At 47.0% G+C, this 13,539-nt stretch overlaps 1 protein-coding gene across 1 annotated transcript in view; it reads left to right on the plus strand.

Annotated features, from left to right (window-relative positions):
* Positions 1–13,539, plus strand: part of LOC309415844 (unconventional myosin-Vb-like) — a gene marked incomplete at its 3' end in the record, with an annotated part of 151,388 nt that overhangs the window by 50,235 nt on the left and 87,614 nt on the right. The window contains exons 5-9 of the mRNA XM_082013501.1: positions 2,803–2,959; positions 5,594–5,737; positions 6,675–6,756; positions 10,888–10,995; positions 13,190–13,299. Of these exons, the coding sequence (XP_081869627.1) occupies positions 2,803–2,959; positions 5,594–5,737; positions 6,675–6,756; positions 10,888–10,995; positions 13,190–13,299 (601 nt within the window). The remainder of the gene's footprint in view (positions 1–2,802; positions 2,960–5,593; positions 5,738–6,674; positions 6,757–10,887; positions 10,996–13,189; positions 13,300–13,539) is intronic.

The following is a 13,539-nucleotide window of genomic DNA, read 5'->3' on the forward strand; positions in this document are numbered from 1 at the left end:
CCTACTGGTGGTCAATGTGGGTCGTCCACAGCTGGAGCTCGGCAACTGGTTGTCCATGAAGAGATCAAAGCAGAGGTGAAACTTCTCACCTACTTTAACCAGAGATAAACAGTGGTAAATCACAGTCACCATCTGGGAACCGCTGCTATGGGCTTATCCAACATACTTCTGGTTTTGGTGCTTAGTCTTCCTTCCTCGCTTTGGAGCTGGCAGTGTTTTTTCTCCATTGGGTTCACGTGTCTGGTGGCTTGTGCTACAAAAAGAGCTTTATCACACGCCTGTGGAAGTCTAAAGGTGCGAGACTGGCGCGTTGTCAGCCCCGTGCCCAGATTCTGCCAGCTGGCTGCCTGCAGGAGAGTCACGGTGGCTTTGCCAAGATGTGCGGAGGGCACACAGCCGTGACTTAGCAAGTCCTGGATGAGATGTGGGGGCTGTCCCCACCCGGGATGACTCACCAGGAACACCGGCTCAGGGTTGTAGGCTGCCTGGGTGAGGCTGTGCTAGGTTCATGGCTGGTATTTCTGCATTAACTGCCTGATAGCCGGAGGGCTTGGAGGTTCCTCTAGCCATCCTGCTGGTTGATGCCCAGGAGAACAGTGGAGCTGGCCAGGGGATGGATTAAGATGTACTTTGAGTTGGTGCCTGAAAAATAGAAACACAGCTGGAAATTAGCTTGCCAGTTCTCTCCTGCTGGAAGAGTTGGAAAGTTGTGGCTTGCACCAAATGTTACATTTGACTTGACCGAGGGTTTTTTTCCAAACCAATTGTCTTGAGCCTAGAAGGAATTGAGACGTACATGCTTGATAGTGGAAGATGGTAATGGTGTCACGTTGCAGTTATGTTTGTATTTTTGTTGAAAGTGTAAAAATGATATATGGCAATCGTGTAGCTTCTGTTCTCATCTCTCACTGGTATAAGCTTTAACTCTGTATCTTAAATTGAAATGTATTTTTATGGGGTTTCCTGATGTCAAGAGAACTGCAAGGTGTAAACTTACTGCTGCACTTGTATATAGGATTTTGTGTGCCTGCATTCAGCTGTGATTCATGAAAGCCGAGCAGAGTCCAGGAAGTTTAATTTGATTTTATTTAAAAACACACTCGATTACATGCTTACAGCTTACCCCAGTAGCTCTGGTATTTTGGGAGTTTATATCAAATCCTGCAGAGAAAACTCTCCTCTCAAAGCCTGAGGCCAAATTGCAGAGGTGCTGGGTTTGCCCTGTGCCGACGATGCCCTGGGGAGTGGATCCCACTGCAGCAGAGGCTTTTGCTCTGGGTGCCGGCAGATCTTTGTCTGGAGGGATGTAGTTCTCCTAAAAATGAGCTCCTCTTATTGCCTTGGCCCTTTCTCTGCCTTGCAGCTCAAGCACGTTAAACTGATTTTGTATTGGGACATATCTAGTGGGTACCATGTTGTGCACCCGTGGTGGGAAGGACTGGGTATTTTAATACAGCCATAATGACTTGTGCAAGTTTTTTTTGTGTGGGAATGATTCATTTTGCAAGTAGAAAAAGGCATTCGGATGAGTCTTGTGCTCCGTGCAGTGCTCAAAAGCTACATGAGGTGATGTGCCCTCAAATTCCTCGTGCAGAATCCTGTGCCTTGTAGGTGTCTGGTGGCCTGTGCTGGTTCTAACGGCATCAGAGCTGCTCCCGGCACCAGCCCGGGCATGAGGCATCGGTGGCTGTTCCCATCGTGGCTGGAGGAGGGTTTGCAGCAGCCCCTTGGTGCCGGGATAACGTTTCCCACTCCCGCAAGGCATTTTCATACATGCAAATAAAAAGGTCTGGTGTGTATTTGCTTGCGTTTTGTTATCCTGGTGCTGGTACCCTTTGGTAAGCAGATTTGGTGTGTGCTTGGAGAGGGCAAGGCTGCCTGAGCCTTCTGGTAATGAGAAAGTCATTCTTAAAAACTACTTTGTTTTGCAAAGCTTCAGGAGCTGAACAAACTTGTCTTAGTGATGTCTACCAGGGACTGTTTTTACACTCTTTATCCTCTTTTTCTTCCCCACACGGTCCCAGAAGTACCTCTGTGCTTTGGAGCAGTGACTTACAATTTTGCAAGATTTGGGGATGGAATAGATGGTGTAAATCTGGTGTCAGAGACATGCTTTGTGGGATATGTTTGTAAACACTGATGTTTATATAATTGCATAAGGAATCATATGGCTTCTGCTGTCTCCTAAGTTTAGGGTGATTGATTATGCAACTTAAATATTTTTAACATATTTTGAGCGTAGAGGAATGTTTCTGGGTATCTGTGTTTTAATAGCTCAGCAATAGGCGACTCGAGCAAGTTTCACAACTAATTGCCCGTGTTTTGTTGAGCAAAATCTCATATGCATATGAGTGAAGGTGTCGGAGGGAAGAATTAAATATATAATATTAGAAGCTGATATTCAGCCAATGCCTGTTAATAGTTCTCCAGATAAACGTCAGGCAGCAGAGGTTTGTTATTGCGACGTTACAAGGAATAGGCTTCCCAATGCTGGGCGTTCCAGAGGTGAAGAAAGCAGCAGCACTTCATGCAAGGGTTCATCTCCAGCTGTCTCTCTAAGCCCTTGGAGATGTTCTGGAGATGTTCAGAGTGTCCTTTGCCTTTTAGTTGGGATGTATCACAACTGTATATTATTCACTGTTAGTTGGTAGAGTCCAGAATAAATCGAGCATCTATAATGTAGGTGGTAGCAAGGCAGGGAGATGGAGGCTTGCGAAGATGGAAGATCATTGCATGGTGCGAACAAACTATTAACAAGAAAATGGATTAACTTATAAAAGCTTTTCTCCTCTGCTGCAACAGGGATGAGAAGAACCAGTCCATCATTGTGAGTGGGGAGTCGGGTGCTGGAAAGACGGTCTCTGCCAAATATGCCATGCGCTTCTTTGCAACCGTCGGTGGTTCTGCCAGTGAGGCTAACATCGAAGCCAAAGTCCTTGCATCAAGCCCAATTATGGAGGTAAAAGCTGCCTAACTTCTTTTGTCCTGCTTGCAGCCATCACTGTGTCTCTCTAGAAGTCACAAAAACAGAGTGAGCCATAGGGTCTTGTGAGCCAGACCTGATCTGCAGCCTCACAGCAACCCCAAGCTGGTCTGAAAATAAAGAAATATGGTGATAACCTCTGTTTAGCCCACACCAATTATTCCTTCGTTTGATGGTCTTGAAGCTGAGCCCTTGAATCCCCAGCATGGCTCCAGGAGCTGGGCTTTGACGGGGCTCCGGAGTGGAGCTCTCAAGTGGTGCTGCCGGCACTGTTAGTATTTTATCATCTTTGTCTTCTTCCTCCCCTTGCCATTGCACAGTACCTCCTATTCTTTAGTTGCATAGCCATGAAACAGAAAAACAATTAAGGACTACATAATCTATTTGAGGTATTTCAATGCAGTTTTATTTTTGTTAATTTTCTGTTGCTATCAATCATCAGGAGGATAACAAGTCCCATTATAGGGAAATCCCTGCTCTAATGGAAAAAATTTCCTTTTACAAGTATAAAAGGAAGGGAAAGCTGCTTCGTTTCATTGCACCATGACCAAATGGTGAAAATAAACATCTGACTGCCTGAGTCCCATTTTCGAGACAGATTTTGGAGTCTGAATAACTTAATTTGCCAAAGTGTGAAGACAAGATTTGGGCTTTCCCAAAGTCAGTTAAGCACTTCAGACTTGCATTAGTTTCTTTTAAAGGCAGGAGATAGCAGTGCCCCTGTAGTGGAGCATAGCGTTATCCTGTGCTTAACCTTAGGCTTGGCTTAACCTGTAGGAAGGCTTCCCACCACAGTGCCTCGTGACCAAATTGTTTAGTAGACATGGAGGCGGTGGCTGATCCAGGATGAAACCCAAGCTCACCCCAGCCCGAGAGGCAGCGTGCATGGTCTAGCATCGTGCTGCCCAATGTGGGGTGCAAGCTGGAGGGGTAAAACAAGTGATGGTGCAGATGAGCAGGAAGAGAAGCCATGCAGGTGTACGGCTGGTAGAGGACACTCGATGATCTGTCACAGTGTGGGCTTCAAGCTGTTTTCCTCCTCCTCCTGTGCCTCTGTGAAATGTAGCTGCAATACCTGGGAACACCTAAAAGCATCCAAGGAAAAATTGATAGTGCACACTGTTCTCCTGTATGTCCCTGCAGTTTTATTGCTCTAATTTTCTTGCCTGTGTTCAGTTCTGGATGTGATTTCTAAGTGCTGGGGCCAGGGAACCTGTCTGTCTTTATTGGAAAGAGCTGAGAACATTGTCCATGCAAAAACCATAAAATAGAACTGCCGGGTTTGCAAAAAAACCCCACAAAATTAAAGTGTGAAGATGGACTAAAAGGATGTGTGTGTCATGAAATAGTCCTTAGCGCTGACGTGCGCTGTGTTTGGTGTATGGGATGTATGTCCCTGCTGGGAGATGGGGCAGGTATCTGCTTTATAGACAAGGAATCGAAGCACATGAGAGAAAATCATGATAGTGTTTTGGATGCTCAATTCAGCATGCAAAACATCTGGTGGTAGTATTTGCTGTAGCACTTTGTGAACTCCTTATTTTCTGGGCAGAAACGGAGTGTGTGTGCTCTGCCTCTGCCCTGCTGCTTTTACATATGGTCTGGAGTGCATGTTGGAGGTGGGAGGTGGTGGCGGTGGTGGTGGATGAGCTGCGGTAAAGCGGTAAATAAATGGGCTGTGGTGGAAGGAGGTGCACTAGCTAGCAGAGGAGTTGGGTTGGTGGTGGATGGATGGGGTAGGGAGCTCTGCTACATGGCAGAGAGGGAGGAATGAAAAAGCAGGGGTTGCTGAGGTGCTCTGCAAGGAGAGCCTGGGCAGGGCAGCCAACCTTCGAGAGGTGCACAGTGGCTCCTTCCTGTATGTGCCCCTTCCCTTTCGTCACTTCTCCTGTGCCTGCTTGAGGCTCATCATCTCAGGACGAGGGAAGGGTAGTAGAAAATAAGGCTAGTGTAGCCATGAATGGCAATATTGTCTTTCTCTGGCCCTCTTGAATCACCATGAGTTGCTCCTTTGGCTGCTTGATGGATTCCCATGTTTGCAGTGCTGCACCCCTGATGTTTGCACGTGGGCTGGGTTCTCTCCTCTCCCTTCTGCCGCTGTGTGTGGTAGCATTACTTCCCCAGGAGATGACAGGTAGGCACTGGAGAGACATGGAGGGGTTCTGGGCATGTCACCAAATCCATGGACCGAAGCCCGAACATCTGGAGATGGACTGAAGCTGGTTCCCTCCCTCTCACAGGGCTTCAACACCCACGTCTCCTCCAGGAGAGCTGCTGATGTTGACTGTTGGTGAACGAAGGCGGGGGCATCCTATAAGTCAAAATAGGAATGCTGCGGCTGTTGGGATGTAAATGATCTGATTACTGAAAATGTGGTGTTTCCAGAATTTTTGTGGAAGAAAAACACGTAGGAATAGAAATGAGTGTGTGTGCAGTAACAGTCCTCTCCAAAGTTACATTGCTGCTCTGCATTCATCAGCTCCTGGTGCTCTGCCTTCTGCATCTAGGAAGGTGTTTTCCTCATTCTACCATGACTGTTTATGTAACACTGATTACAAATCTAAATGTTTAAAAAAATTAAAAATTAATGTTTACTCTTGTTTTATGCAGGCAATTGGAAATGCTAAAACAACAAGGAACGACAACAGCAGTCGCTTCGGGAAATACATTCAGATCTGCTTTGATAAAAGATACCACATCATTGGTGCCAACATGAGGACGTATCTGTTGGAAAAATCACGAGTTGTATTCCAGGTGAGGAGCTGTGCTTTTATTTTTCTTCTTTTCTTTCTTTTGGGTGCTGTATGCCAGGAATTTAATAGTCTGGATCTTTTCTTTGCATTAAAAAAAATGGCTTTAGAAGTAGCTTTCCTGGTGGACACTGCTTCCACAGATGTGTCTTTCGGGCTCAGTCTTTTGCAGTTCTTGATTGTCCCAACCTGGTGACCTCTTTCTGGAGGAATTTGTAGCTGGGAGACTCATTAGTTGGCCCCTGTTTGTTCCCTCCATCTGCCTGGGGCTGGAGCCCCGAGGAGAGATCGCTGCTCCTGGCGTGGCTGCTGGGCAGGGATGGAAAGCCTTTCTCTGGGCAGCTGCTGAGATTTTCACTGAACCTCATAAAAAGCGAGGAAGAATAAATTGCAGCAACAGTCTTTTGTTTTGAAGATAGAAGGGCTGAGGAGGCTGATGTCTCTGCCACGGCACATCCCCTGGGTTTCTTGTGCAGGGCTTAGGACAAGCTTTATCTGTTTGTGCTTGAGTTCTAGGGAGGAAGCACCTGCAAAGCTTTTGTCCTTACACACACACACACGCAAACCCCTACAAAAATCCTAGAACCAAACAATGGGAAGCCACGAGTGTAGGCTGCCTCTTTTAATGTTGCTGTTGGTTTGCAATGCGGTGCTTGCTAGCTAACTTCTCCCAGAGTGGGATAAGGTGTGGAAGGTAATATAAAGTTATTTATTCCCTTTGCGAGATGGGCAATGTACTTTGGTCAGGACACGGCTTGACACCTCCTTTCTCCCAGGTGGCACAAGGTCCCCATCGTCTTGGTGGCACTGAGGTGGTCTTGGTACTGGGAAGCAGGGGATGGGGTCAGGGTGGCCCCAGGCTCAGTGGGCACCGGGCTGAGAGTGGGACCACTGCTGTAACCTCTTCTTGCTTTTGTTAACTCGGCTTTTTCTCCCCGTAGGCAGAGGATGAGCGCAACTACCACATCTTCTATCAGCTCTGTGCCTCGGCGAGTCTTCCAGAATTCAAGGACCTTGGACTAAGTAAGTACTTCTACAGCCTCACGCGCCAGTGGCCTCTGCCTGGGTTTGATGGCATCAGGAGAACATTGTGGGGTTAGAAATGCATTTCATCGATGAGGTTGTGTATGCCTGCTCAGTGGGAGGAGGTAGGGGGATATGAGCTTGAAGGGCTGCGTCTCCCCAGTGGTGCACAGCTTTGGTGATGCCATCTCCAGGGATGTGGTGCCTTGGATGAGACACCAGCCTTCGTCACCTCTGCTGTGCAGTGGCTTGCCGCGTAAAATGCGTGAAGTTTGTGTTGCACTGGTCAGCGCTGTTAGAGTCCTTGCTGCTGGTGAGTAGGAGCTGTTACTGGAGGTCAGCCATGGTGGAAGAAGCCTGTGTATTTTGTAGAAACTGCCTGCAGAGCCGCAGTGAACCACATGCCGTGGTAGATGCCAGCTGATGCGGGGAGATCGTGTGTTAATATTGTATGAAACTTGTGTTAATATTGTACGAAACTTGCATAAAGGTCTGTCTTTTAAATGAAGCGTGAGTATGGGTTGATATGGATGGAGTCTTGGCAGGAGCACTTGTGTCCTTTGAATCCATTATATTTTTTCAATGGTTAACTCCTGGGATGTATCCCAAGTTGTTTTTTTCCTCAGGATTTGCAGCAAAATCTATGTAAGGCACCTGAATAAGAGGCTTTTCACTTGCAGCAGGGGATGCAGAGCTGTGGTGTAATTTTTGATCTCAAATATTTGCTGTTACTTAAAAAGAGAAGCGAGGCTTAAAAGCTGCTTTGAAGTATGTAAAATGGTGAGCAAGGCAGGTTGTGATCCCAATGCAGAGCATCTTGCTGCTGTAGAGTCTCGCAGAGGTTTCCATTGGTAGATTGAGAGAGAGGCTTTCAGTTTCTGGGTAATTCTGGGCTTGTGTTAACGACTTTTTGGGTCAACTTATACACGTTGGCCACTCTTACTAAGTGCTGGTGCTGAAATGGAAGCAGTCTGTTCTTGTCCTGTTGTCACCAGTAAGCTTTGGTGCATTATACAACTGTAGTCCATACTCTGCCCAGTGACACCAGACCAGACAACTGCATCTATGAATTTGCGAAGGCATAAGGTGACTTCTGAGGCTGTCCAGGCATAACCTCAATGTCTGTCCCAGGACATCTGGGTGGGAGGTGAAGGTTTTGCGTGATTCACTGTGCACCAGCCGTAGTGTGAAACCTGGCTCTGTAGGTCAAGGCTTGTGCTGGACTTGGGGCTCCCTTCAGGTCTCCAAGGGTCCCAATATGATGTTCCTCCGACAGTGGCTTCCCAGCTACCGTCAAAGAGCCCTTGTTTGGTCCCTTTGCATGCTCACACGACCCCAGAGCACATCTCTTTGAGCACTTTCAAGAGTTTCTGCCGTTGGCTTCTGTGCTTCATTTTTGCAAAACTACCCTGAGTAATGCTGTTGTCCCCTGGCATCTTAAAATTCAAAAATAAATTATTTCAACCCAGTCTGGGAGATGAGTTGATGTGGGAGAGCTCCAGCTGTGAAACCACCTTTCTCTTTTTGGGAACATGAAAATCAGAGGAAATCTCAGTCTTTTACAACATGGCTCTTTAAAAGCCTGGTCTGTTTTTGTGGTGGCTGGTAATACTGAAGGCTGAGAGCTCTCCACTCTCAGGACATCATCCGGGACATCTTTGTGCTGTTGTGACTGTGGCTCTCGGTGTCTCAAGGGAGAATGTGTAATGGCAACAGCTGGCAGCGTAGGAGGCGGTGGGTGCTATGGCCGTTAGCCCACGAGGCATTTCACTGGAGGGAAAGCCGTCTTGGGTTATTCCTAATCAAAATTTTATGTTGTCAGTCCGCATCGGTCTCCTGCTGCGCTTTTCCGTGGTGCTTGTGCATTTGCTGTATCGCAGGATGCGTGGGTATCCATACAGCCTGCTGCTTGTGCGTTCCCATAAAATGCAACAACGGAAAAGAGGAGTGATTCCCTCCAAAATTAAAGGCGGGTGTCATTGGTGTTTCCCACACTGTCACCTTGCAATAGCTTAAAAAGACCTCCCCGAAATGTTTTCATAGTTGGCAGATGCGGCGTTGCTCACATGCTCGGCAGGGATGGCTTCTGGGGGACGGGGACGTGGGGCACCGAGAGTTGCTGTTGTTGGGGTCAACCGGGCTCTGCCCTGCCCTGTTGAGTTATTAGTGCTGGGCGGTTTTCTTTGAGTGCAGGTGTGCACAATTCACTTTTCTTGCTTTCAAGGGATTTTTTTCATTACCAACTTTGCATCGGGTTTAGTAGCCCGTATTTCAAGACGACGAGTCAAACCTCGAATTTATTTACTCATGTGAGCTGTACCTTACCTACCTGTCAACCTTTTCTTCCCTAGGCTTATACAAAACAAGGTGTATCTTGATGTGAAAATCCACCTTTTATTAGGCAGAGAGCAGGATGTCTATTTTTCCATATCAAAAGTAGGAGCTGCTGTTTCTCCTTCGGGTCTTGCACACGCAAAGAATTGTTGTGACTCTCTTTTATGTTGCGAAATGCTGGAAAACAAAGAGTCTCTAAACTTACGTGAGCCCAGCAAAGCGAACCACTAAGTGCTGGCTCTTAAGGTAGGGGAATCCTGAAAATTTGGTTTTAAACCAGAAAGTAAATGCGTGACTTAAAATGTGGGAGTTCTCATGCAATGCAGTGCCCTTTATTAAGCGTGGTGTCTAACAATGATGCTTGGGCAATGGTGCAAAGCAAAGATGCTTTATTTGTTTGCAATGAAACAAAGGGTTTCAGTGGTTATTAAAAGCATTGTGCATATATTGAAATATAAATATTGGACTAGGTTATAACAGAGAAGACTTGAGGCAGAAGCAGATCCCAATGTAGATGGTTAAAATTGGAGGCTGACGTCTCGGTCATATCAGCTACTGCCAGCCCTGGATGCATCTTGCAGGGTGACATGCAGCAACACCAAGCTGTTAACGCGACGTGCTCCATCACGGGCTGGGTGAGCTCCCGTTGCGCTGGGGGGACTGGGATGGACGTCAGCTTTCTGACCCCAATCGGCATTTTCTGCCCCTTGTTTCCAATCTTCCGGCAACAAGCAGAGTTACTGAAACCTCCGGGTCCCGGGTCTTTGTATGCTGAAAAGAATTAAATGTTTTTCTTGCAGCCTGAAAGTACAGCTAATGGAAAAGCCTGTGGGAGGGCTAGGAAGGGATGGGGACCTTCTGGTGGCAATGTGAGTCAAAAAAAGTGCAGATTGCAGTGATTTTAAAGGTTACCAGCAGACTGATGTGGAACGCACAGTAGGCTGTTTTTCTCATTATTTTCGTGATACTTGGGAAATATGTTTGTGAGTGTTATCGATCTTTCTGAGCTTTCCTTGGCAAGTCCCTCCTACCTGGTTTGAAATGAGTCGAAGCTGGTGCTGAGAACCGATTCTGGGTGGGATGGGGAAGCTGTCTACCCCTTGGGCTCCCCCCAGCCCTCCCTGGGGCCAAGCTTGCTCCCGCACTGCCAGCACTCAGCCTGGCAGCCTTGGGCACGTATCTTAATGGTTTTGGCCTCAAATAAGCCCTTGTTTTAAGGAAGGGTGATTTCACATGAAGCTTTTTAAAGTGGGGATAAATCCTGAGATCTCTTCTTGTTGTATCTGCGTTGGAAATGCCTCTCGGTCTCCATAGGATTTAGCGTTGCGTTGTCCTGCAAGAACTTTGCTAAAGCACGGATGCTTAAATGGTGTAATGCTGGCACTGTGAGCATTTCTCCATTCCCTTTGCTCCCTGGGTTTAAGGTGTTCTATAGGAAGAGTGTTAAAACATCTGAATTGGTCATGGGTATGTAAAACAGGATTAAAAAAAATTGAAAGTAGTAACCTCAGTATTTGAAGCAATACGCACCTGTGCCATAGAGCAGTTATTTGAATCCCAAACATACCACAGCTCTGCCCTGGCTGAACTTGCTTTGCATGGGAAGGAGTTCCGTCGCTCCAAGCAGCAGTTGCAGTCACTTATCAAGGTTATACTTCATCCATTTCTAAGTAAACTGTAGTCTAGAGGAGGTGGGTGCCCTTTGGGGGTGGGCAGGGTGGGGACAGGGAGCATCACAGTGTACGCTCCGGAAAGCTGCTGCTTGCTGATGCGTTTCTCCTGTTCCTTCTCTCCTAGCATGTGCCGAAGACTTTTTCTACACTTCTCAGGGAGGTGACACGTCTATCGATGGCGTGGACGATGCTGATGACTTTGAGAAAACCAGGCATGCCTTCACCCTGCTTGGTAAGGGGTTGCTCTGCTTGGAAGCTTCCCAGCAGAAGTCTCTTGCAAATGTTTTTCAGTATTTTGCCTGAATTATATGTCTGTCCTGTAACACTAAGATGTATAAATCCATCTTGCTATTGACCTAGTTGGCTTCATCTTCTTCTTCAGTATCAGCTGCGGAAGTGTTTCTTACAGCTATCTGTGCAGCAGCAGGGAAATGGAGGAGGACACTGAATTTAAGAGAAACCAAATTCTGGAGTCAAAGCTATGCTGCAGCTTCAACTTGCTATTTTTTTACCCTATTTACAAGCAGGAAAAGAGCTATTACTCTGCAGTTCAATCTGTATTTGGGTTGAGGGTGATGTCGCTTCTTGGACCATCACAGTATTGTACTGAGTAGCTGATTCCTGGGAATAACGAGCTGAGTACACCCCTGCTGTGCGGAGCCCACGGTTGCATGGCCAGCTGCAGAATCGACTGCTGCAACAACCACCCATGGATGCTGCAGGCAGGATACAGCCCCGTGTAACTGCAGCAGTGACAATTTGAAAGGAAAAACAATTTTTGCAGGGGAAAACTTTCTTTTTTTTTAACTTTTATTAATATTTATCTGAAACCAAGTTTTTAAATCCTGGTAAGTCTCAGTGCCTCTCCATGGCATTTCATCTGTTGGGAGAGGAGCTCATGGTGTTCGCAGCCAGCTGTGAAACCCGCCCCCCCCCCGAGCAGCTGTATCGCAGCCACTGCTCTGTGCCGGCAGTGAGCGTGGGGACTCATTTCAAGCATTATAACTGCAAGTGTTTCCCCAAAATTTGTCCTCTTTTGTGTTTTAGACGGGCTCGATCTCTTTTTCTTTGGGGTGACAGCAGGGTCTTTTCTTTACCCTCCTCTTGTCTGGCTTGTCTGACTTCTGTCTGTTAACTATTCAAAAAAACCCGATGCCTCTGGTCGCTCCAACTTTGCCCACAGGACTGTAATCCCCAGGGGACCCTCTCCCCATCCTCTTGCCCCATGCAGTCTCTGTTTGGTCCTCTGCCTCCCCAAAGAGACCCCCTGTCTCCTTGCTGGTCCCTATGAAGCACTGTGTAAGCATCTTCCTCTGCTGCCAATTTTTCCTCCTCTTCTCGTGCTTCCTCTGGCTCTGCCTTTCCTCATTCTCCTTCAGTGTTTCCCAGCTCTTTCTGCTTCTGTTCAGGGCCTGGTGAAATTGCTACTACGATTTCTAGCCTTGCTTTCTTATGTGTAACAAGGAGAAATCAGATTTATCTGCAAATCCCCACCCTAGCAAGGCTTAACTCTAATTAAGGGTGCCAAGTAACAGCAGAGCATTGCTCCTTTTAGTAACCTTGAAACATTTCTCACTATGCTGATAACAGAAGAGTCTTGAGAGAGGGAAAGGGAAGCTCTTGATAATTCAAAAACCAGCAAGTGATGTCTCAGACCTTGGGTAGATAATTAGGACACAAGCACTGAACACAAAAAGGAGTGCAGAAACCCAGTTGGGATGTAAAAATGCAAGATATGGCAAGAAAGTTGTGTGCAGGCTGCTGCTGTGCAATGCTCCTGCCGGGAATGCCTGCAAAAGCCTGCCAGAAAAATATATAGTGCAATAACATCTTACATCCTCCAGCGAAGACCCACAACATGGGGTTCCTGTTGAGATACTGGGGACAGTAAGACAGTGCTCTGCATCACCTCCCTGGTGACTTGCTGTAGCGCCAGTTTGGAGGCGTTGTGCATCGTGTGCATGGCTTTAATTCTCGTCTGTTTGTGAGACACCGGCACTAAGTTGTAATTTCTGTGCTTCAGTTGTCGGCGAGATCTCACTGGTGGACTACGGTCGCAGAGAAGCAACTCCCTGTTCTATCAAAGCCGCGGAGCCCCTATAGCTCTGATCCTGTTTGATCATTATGGAGTAGCATCCTTGGTTTTGTGCACACTTGCAGGAGTATTAAAGCCATCTGTGTCAAAATCGCTTAGATACAATCGTTAGGGGTAAAGAAATAATACGGGGAGCTCCTCTCGCTGTCTCCCCTCTCATTTTTGAGCGACGACTTTACTGAGAGTTTATGGTGAGTTTACTGGGAGAATTCTGATAACTTTGAAAACCAACAGCCCGGGAAAGAAATCAAACACCACAAGCGTTTTCATACAAACTGAAAATTGCGGTTTGTTTTCTGTTGTGAACACCAGCTATCAATTGTTCCCGTAGGAGTGAAGGAGTCTCATCAGATGACCATTTTTAGGATAATTGCTGCCATTCTGCACCTAGGGAACTTGGAAATCCAAGCGGAACGAGATGGCGACGCCTGTAGCGTGTCGGTAGGTCACCAGCAAGAGCGGGGCATGTGGGGAGCTTTGTACGCTCGTAAATCAGGCCACGTTGGACCTGTTGAGCTTTGCAACAGTATCCTTTGATAGAAAGCCATTTTCCTCCTGGTTTCCTTTGCTTTTTTTGAAAACACATCATAATTTCCTGGTTGCTTTGTTTTTCCAAGAAGATAATGCGGTATTTCTCCTCTCTAGCTAGCCCATAAGCGAGGTGATTCAAAGGTCACTTAC

This window comes from Phaethon aethereus (genome assembly GCF_964289735.1).
Source record: "Phaethon aethereus genome assembly, chromosome: Z".
Classification (NCBI taxonomy): domain Eukaryota; kingdom Metazoa; phylum Chordata; class Aves; order Phaethontiformes; family Phaethontidae; genus Phaethon; species Phaethon aethereus.